Below are 8,373 nucleotides of genomic sequence, written 5' to 3'. Positions count from 1 at the left end.
GACTCATCGAGTGCACTCGGGTGACTCAGTGATTCCATGCGTGTCCTCTGAATCCGCTAAGGCCTCACTCGACTCGTCGAGTTAACCTTCCACTCGACAGTTACCACTGATCATGAATCGCGGTGCAACCCGGTCCGACTCGTCGAGTCCTCTTATGGACTCGACGAGTTTCCTCCATGGAAATACTTATTTGACCTTTTGTGGTCAGATCTGATTCTCTAACCTATAGATCTGACCTTCTAACACCCAAAAGTCACGTAAAGGTCTAAACTTTATGTCGATGCACCACACATCAAGCTCTATTTCAAGAAATAGCTCTTAAAATGACAACCTAGATTCAAAACTCCAATGGGACTGCATAAAGATGGATGATTGGGACTCTCTGGACCTAGAAGGGTCCAGATCTATAACACAAACTTGCAAGAGGGGTTTGAGGCATTCCAAACCCCAAAAATGAAGTGATTCAAGCCCTAAACCCAAAAAATGAAATATGCACATATGGAAGAAAAGGGGTTCGATTTGGTACCTCAAAATGAAGCTCCTTGGTTGAATAACTCAGAACAACAACCTCCTTTGGTTCCTCTTGCTGGAGCTCTTCTCCTCTCTTGCAAAATCACACCAAAAAGCTCAAAATGGCCCTCTCTCTCTCTCACTCTACACACTCAAGCTCGTTAGGGTTCTCTCTCTGGAAGGGTAGCCGTAAATGAAGGCCATAAGTTCCTTTAAATAGGGCTCAAGCCTGAAGATTTAGGGTTTCTGCCAACAACACGGACTCGTCGAGTTGACTCTCCGACTCATCGAGTTCATTCATTAATCTGAGTCATCAGTCGCGATCCTACTCGACGAGTTTAGGCGTCAACTCGTCGAGTCCCTCTACTCATCTCAAAAAAAATATTAAAATTATGATACCTGGTGATATTGCCATATTTATACTTATTTTTAGGCAGTATTTAAGTACATTTTTATTAATAAATTGATAATATGTTTAGAATAATGATACTTATGAGTTTAAATTGTTATTTTCAGTCAATACAAAGGATTTTCGAAGAAAGGGACCAAAGGTGACAAAATGGGGAACCTGGGAGGCTTGGAAGATAAGAAATAATAAATTCACGATAAGAGCTAAATACACGACGTGGCAGTGAAGCCCACGACGTGGCATGGGTGTTCCAGAAGATAAGCATCGCGACGCGGAGGATTTCCTTGAAGGATACGGATTGCTTGAAGCCCACGACGTGGCGCAACCTGGCCACGACGTGGCGCGAGTTTTTAAGGATTATATAAGTTCTCCTGATTATTACGAAAAGGGAGACTTTTGGCAGAAGAAAAAGAGTTCCAGGAGACGAATAAGAACGAAAGAAAGGTTCTGGAAGAGGGTTTTCAACACCAAAAGAAGTAAAGGTTTATTTTTAGAACATGTCTTTCATTAGTTTTAGCTGTGTTACTTTAATTACTATGATGAGCAGCTGAATCTAGCTACTCTTGTTTAGCTAGATGAAGCTTTGAACTTATGAATAGTTATATGATTATGGATTAAGCTTAGTTGGTGAAAATGTGCTTGTGTTTGGTTTGTATAACCTAGCATGTTAATGTTTGTTTATCTAATTGCTTAATTGCATGTTCTGTGTAGCATAGTGACCATTAAACTGCATGAACCTGTTTACCTAATAATTTAGTGAACATTGAATTGTTAGAGCTAGGATTGACTAATCTTAGTTAGTAATTAGAATAAATAAAAGTTGTGCTAGACAACGTAAATTGTGATCATTATTGCGTTTATACAACAAGTCTTACATAGCATATCTATACTTAGTTCTGTGTTTAATTATGTGTGAATATACATGGTTTGACATGAATTAGTTAAGTATTGGTAAGATAGAACTAAATTACTAATATAATTAAAAACCAACTTAGTAATCCGTAATTGTTAGCTAGCCATAAGGGAGAAGTGGATTCAATCTAAACAAGAGTGTGTGTTTTTACTTATTGAATTGGGTTTAAGTTCATCTGATCTTGTAAAACCAGATAAAACTCTTTATTAAATTTGTTAATAAATTAGATTAAATTAATCGTAAGTAAATTAATTAGAACACCGTTCCCTGTGATCGACACCCGACTTACCCAAGCTATACTGTAATCTGACTAGGTACACTGCCTATAAGTGCATAGATAGTTAAGTTTGTTAGGTTATAAATATTAAAATTAGTGAGTACTTTTGTGCACATCACCTGGAAATTCGAATGTTACAACTAGGGTGGTCTCGGTTCATCTAGAAAGCAGATAAGAGGCAACATGATCTTCAGACATGTAATGATAAGAGAATTTTAGTATGAAGCAACTAGTTAACTGAGAGGTGCTATGTCACTCACAGCGGGGTTAAATAATCTCAGAGTGAAGGATTTGACTCTGTTGCGCAGCTCTCGTCTGAGCCTAACCGTAGCAGGGATGAATCTTTTACTTGAAGGATTATCTAATCCACACGCTAAGTTGGGTGTTCGGCACCGAGACATAGTAAGTGGAAGCATTCAGTGGGAAACAACAAGGTGACCGACACTGGGAGTGGTTAGAGATATAGTTACCACGAAGGATTTGTCCTTCACAGAGATAGGAAATGTTTGTCTGAGGCACGGTTGCCTTGGGAAGGCCAGTGACTGCACATAGTGATGGTTGGACCCTCAAAATGCCAAGAGTAGCGGTCCGTTTTGGGATCAGACCGAGCAGACAAGGTTATGCATCGTGTAAAGATGGTTGTGAGCATTCAGGCTACTTCAGAATGACTACAGTGTCCCAGGAGGAGCATCATTTGCTCCGGCATAGATAGTAGAAGCAGAAGGCATGTTGTGTGGTAGGTATCTGGAATAGGTAACCGCAGCAGACTTCGAGGACGAAGTCTAGTTTAAGAGGATGAGAGTTGTAACACCCGGAATCCAGAAGACCAATGAAGGAAAGAAAAACCCTAAATCAAGAAGGCTACTCGTCGAGTGCAGGCTGGATATATTCGATGAGTTTTGAGACGTGGGTGAAGTGACATACTCGACGAGTTGGGGGACCAACTCGACGAGCTGGTTTGGGTTTGGGATACCCTAAATTCGGGCTTTTGAACCCTATTTAAGCATCCTAATCCTCACCTTTCAGCCTTATTTACAGCGTCCTTGTCCCAAACCCTAATCCACGAAACCCTAGAGTTTTATTGGAGAGTTTGAGCTATTTGGAGTGATTTTGTGCACTTTTGAAGCTTGTAGAAGAAGAAGAAGATCAAGGACTCAAGAAGGAAAGAGTAGATTAATAAACTATACGCCATTTGCCACATTTTCTGGTAATCAAGCTTCTATCTTGACTCTTAGTTCTTTAGATCTCATTATGTCCCTTTTATAAGGGTTTTTGGATCAAGATTCTTGATCTTTGGGACATGGACATCCCAAGAAAAGATCCTTCCAGATTTGGAATCAATTAGGGGTGTTGTGGTATAAAGGTGCAAGCTTTATGCCATTAGAGCCCCCATGCAAGCTATAAGTGGTCATTTTGGCCTTTTAAGCTCCAAAAGGCCATGCATGGAGAGAAAGTTAGAAGCTTTATGTGTCCAAGTGGTGTTAGGGGGTTTAAATATGTGGTTGTAACCTTTAGTCTGGTGTAAGGATGGCTTAAGGAGCAAGTTTTAGGTCCCAAGGAGTTAGAGTTTGAGCTAAACCCATTAAGAAAAAGTATTAACGGGCAAAGTTGGACACTTTACCCTTAGAAGGAAATTTTCAAGGTTTATGTGAAGTATGAAGCTTGGTTCTGAAGTGTAGGGGCTTAATCCATTAAGATAGCCCAAACAGACTGAGGGATTCGACGAGTCCAGGGAGGGACTCAACGAGTTTAGTCGATTTTTCCCTATTTTTGGAAAATATAGAACTCGACCGGTCTGACGATGACTCGACGAGTTGATTCGTTGGATTGCGACCATGAGTAGCCAGGGAACTTGATGAGTCAGGGGTTGAATCGACGAGTTGGATCGCGATTTCAAGATTTTTATTTATAGAACTCGGCAAGTTGGTGTAGCAACTTGGCGAGTTGAGTCAACTCGGAGTGTTGACATTGACTGTTGACCTTGACTTTAACCAAGGTTGACCTACTTTGAGTTTTTGAGGATATTTTGGACTAAATGTTATGTTAGTACTGACAGCTCGGAGAGCTGAAGGAGTAGCAGTCCGGCGAATTTCTAGTTAGCAGCCAGAGGGTTATCAGCTGGGATTCAGCAGTGCAAGGTGAGTCTCCTCACTGTGTGTATGGGTCTAAGGCCACAATGTCGGTCCATTTATTTTATGTATGATAGGAAGACCCGGGGTTAACCCTAGGCATTGTGTGCTAGTATGTTATTCGAGACCAAGGTCCGATGCCAGGCGGTGCCCGAGGAAGGTTTATATGTATGTTATTCCCGACCAAGGTCCGATGTCGGGGCAAGCCCGAGGAATGATTGCATGTTAGATTATACTTGTTGTCTGTGTGATACTTGTATGTGCCTGGTAGGGAGGTGAGTGTGGGCGAGGTCCCGTATCTCATCACTAGTTGAGTATAGACGGGGTTCCATATCTCATCTGTAACATGCCGACTCCCAGATATGCATTTTACAACTTTATACTCATTTGTAAAGGTCTACTCGACGAGTAGGAGTTGGCTTAAGAAACCCTAATTTCTAGGCTTTTGTACCTAATTTAAAGGGTCATTAGCCTCCCTCAGCCTCCCTTACTACCCCTCTTGAGCTTATTAAATCCTACTATCGAATCCTCTCCATTTGTGGTGTGAAAGAATCTTGGAAGGCGATTTTGTGAAGAAAGGCTTGGAGCTTGAGGAACTTGAAATAGTGAGAAGCTTGTGGATCTGACTCTACTTTACCTTGGCATCATTTTGAAGGTAACAAGTTGTTACCTTGGCTTATCTTTAGCTAGAACTCTCCATGCAAGATGATGATGCACCCCCTCAGAGCGGGCCAGAAACAAGCGAACCCCCAACGAGGAGTTCCTAGTGAAGCCTGGGCAAGTGACTCGGCCGCTATGGCAACCCCAGACTCCCGCGAGGTGACTGCGTAGGAAGTATGCCCTCGCCAAGCATTGTCCTTTAGCTACATTCAAAGGATAACGGCTCCAGGCGAAAAAGAGAACAGCCAGAGCATTAGCACCTAGATCAATCGTTTTACCATACATGAATGTGGAGCACGGTCCTCCAATAAGGATGGTGGATCCTATCGGATTCGTCGTTCTTATCCCTCATACCAATCGAGAAGGATCCTCAGTATAAAAGATCAATTACTCTGCCTTCAGATGTAAGCTATTCTCTTCCTGTATCATACACCTCCATATTTCAGATTCATCCCACTAACTTGACCGTCGGAGCGTCTTTCTGGACCTCCTCCCGGAGAGTGGCTGACGTTTCTTCTTTCTTTGTGACCTCTCAGGTTTTATGATGTTTCTTCATTCTTTGTGACCTCTCAGGTTTTATCCCGACGACCATCTCTTAGTAGCCAAGGTGGTTTGGAAGTAGGTCGCATCATTTGGTGTCATCTGTTTGTGTGACAATAAATACACAAACCCCTTTTTCTTTTTCTCTTTCAACCTAACCACGCATGACGAAGAAGATGATGGGTGAGCCATCGAAACCACTGTATAGACCTATACACCCCATGGCGTCATTGGAAGCAGCCAACACTCCAGTAGTGCCATCCTTTGACGGCCCGCCACCATCTCTTGAAGCAGCACCATCCTCCGGCGGCCCGTGACCATCTTTGTGCCATTATCGGGTGGCCTACCACTCTCTCTCTTGAACCAACACCATCATCGGGTGGCCTACCACCACCTCTTGTGGTAGCACCGTCATCCGATGGTCCGCCACCGTATCCCATGACGGCACCGTTACCAGATGACCTGCCACCCTCCGTTGCAGCAATCATGCAATCGGTTTTAACCCAGAGGCAGACATTGCCATCCACTCCCAAATAGAGGTGTGCTTAACCAATATATTGTACCCACTTTGCTGCCATTTTTCCCTAACACCACCGGTTCTAGCAATCCCCAAACAACACCCATAACGCCTTTCATGAAAAGCTTACATGTGAACAACACTATAATCGGCCCAAATGTTACACCACAACTGCAGAACCACCCGTCATTGATGGCGGGCAACACATCAACATCACCACTTGCACATTATCAACAAATACCCATAACCCAACAGCAAATACCCATGGCCCAACAGCAAATACCCATGGCCCAACAACAAATACCCATGACTCACACCTTCCCTACACCATTTCAGCCATCAAACTTCTACGGCTCGGTAACTCCGGAATTCATAGCCTATAACATGTTAGTACAACCCTTTTTGGCAATACAACAGTCAGGGTATCACTTCACTCAACGAACCCCAAACCAAGATTGCTTATCACGAAGTGTCACATCGCTATTCGTCAAAGAGCTCTTGGAATACGAAATGCCTAACACCACCAAACTGCCCCACTTTAAGACATATGATGGCACTACCGACCTAGATAGCCACATCGGTACATACGAATGGACCATGACGTCCCTCAAGCAAGACAAACGGTTCTGGTGCACATACTTCCCCACTACCTTAGATGGCAACGCATGGACATGGTTTAAGAGACTGCGCCCACGCAACATCAACAACTTTAGCCAGCTGAAGTACCTTTTGCAAAGTAACTTCATGCAACTCCGGAAGTACAAGGGCGATTACCACTTGATCACTGGGTGCAAACAACGGGATGGGGAGAGAGTCAAGGACTATTTTGCCAGGTTCACTAAAGCAATTCTAGACGTTCCAAGGCACGATGAGGGTTTGATCGTGGGAGCATTCACTTGGGGATTTTTACCAGGATCGCTGTCCCAGAAACTAATGGGCAAGCGACCCCAAACAAGGGTAGAACGAAAGGAGTGATTCCTATGCGAAAAGGAAGGCGAAGCATCGAAGCAGACATATCTCAATGCCATGACATCCTCCGCTGGAAAGCGAAGCCACCACCCTACTCCCCACCCCGATCCTCCAGGGGAGATAGGTTCATAGGGCGAGATAGACGGTTGCCAGGGCATTTCAGACCTTTCTTTAAAGATGAGAGGCGGGGAAGACAAGCAGAAGTCTACATGGTCGATGAGAATCTGGCGGCAAAAGGCACTAAAACGCAGTATTGTGAATACCACAAGAGCAGGACTCATGACACGATCAACTGTTCAGTCCTAAATAGGGAAATTGAGGAAAAGCAACTAAAGGGAAACGTGATAGAAATTGCCAAGAGTCTACGAGCCAAGTTTAATGCAGAAAACCCCAAAGATGCCACTGGAAGGTCAGATCGTAGGTTGGAAATCCTTGTGATCAACCATAAAAGGGGGAGAGCGAAACGCACAGTAGACACACGAAGCATCACAAAAGCAATACAGGGTATGACGTTCTCAATAAATGGCCCAAGACTAACTGGCTGGAGCGGGGACAACCCCCTAGTCATCCAAGGATCCATTCGAGATGTCATCGTTCATCGAGTATACGTCGACACGGGAAGTTCTGCGGACATCATCTACGAACATTATTTCCGAATGCTACCAAACACGTGGAAGGAAGGTCTGAGGCCAGCTACATGCCAACTCACAGGATTCACAGGACATAGCTTGTGGCCCTTAGGTACGATTCACTTATCGTTTACATTAACCAGTCAACACAAAACCAAGCGACGGACCGCCCTGGTGGATTTTGTGGTCATATGGCACCCATCGGAAACACAATGTCATATTGGGACGGATGACCTTACTAAAGTTCAGATAAATCTCATCAATAGTCCATGGGATAGTGAAATTCAGAACAAGCCAGGGACCGAGAACAATCCTAGCCACTCCCCCTAGGGAGCTCAAATGCTACGAGATCATGCAACCAAGAGACATCTCAGCCGAAGCCAAGAGACCAAGGCCGGACTCGTCGAACGGGGGAGAGGTTATTAATAGGGAATACCCAGACCAGCGGGTGAACGTGGGGACGGCCCTCCCTACGAAAACGAGACAAGTGCTAGTTCAGCTATTGCAGAAATATAAACATGTGTTCGCTTGGACGCCCACAGACATGGTAGGGGTCGATCAAGGAATCATACAACACAAGCTGATGATAAAACCAGGAGTTAAGGAAATAAAGCAGAAGAAGCGGGTCCAAGGAGGAGACCAAAACAGGGTAATCAACAAAGAAGTGGCCAAATTGACTTGCGCTGGAATCCTTAGGGAAGCGATTTTCCCTACATGGATCGCCAACCCCGTAATGGTAATGAAACACAATGGTAGTTGGTGCAAGTGTATTGATTACTCCGATCTCAATAAAGCATGCCCCAAGGATTGCCACCCGTTA

General features: G+C 44.1%; 1 protein-coding gene across 1 annotated transcript; it reads left to right on the top strand.

Annotated features, from left to right (window-relative positions):
- The first annotated feature begins 6,147 nt into the window (after nucleotides 1-6,147).
- Nucleotides 6,148-7,883, top strand: LOC145088989 (uncharacterized). The gene is made up of 2 exons (XM_079027495.1): nucleotides 6,148-6,788; nucleotides 6,869-7,883. The coding sequence occupies exons 1-2, from the start codon at nucleotides 6,148-6,150 to the stop codon at nucleotides 7,881-7,883; spliced, it is 1,656 nt and encodes a 551-aa protein (XP_078883621.1).
- The last annotated feature ends 490 nt before the right edge of the window (nucleotides 7,884-8,373 follow it).

The sequence above is a fragment of the Lactuca serriola genome, chromosome 2 (genome assembly GCF_051521515.1).
Source record: "Lactuca serriola cultivar US96UC23 chromosome 2, Lser_US96UC23_V15, whole genome shotgun sequence".
In the NCBI taxonomy this organism is placed as follows: Eukaryota; Viridiplantae; Streptophyta; class Magnoliopsida; order Asterales; family Asteraceae; genus Lactuca; species Lactuca serriola.
This window is presented reverse-complemented; position numbering and strand designations above follow the sequence as displayed.

What these genes read in the sequence shown, in the direction of transcription:
- LOC145088989 (XM_079027495.1), top strand. Translation starts at nt 6,148, where the DNA reads ATGGCGGGCAACACATCAACATCACCACTTGCACATTATCAACAAATA. An exon ending in GTCAAGGACTATTTTGCCAG is followed by an intron (nt 6,789 to 6,868) that starts GTTCACTAAAGC and finishes GATTTTTACCAG; the next exon opens with GATCGCTGTCCCAGAAACTA.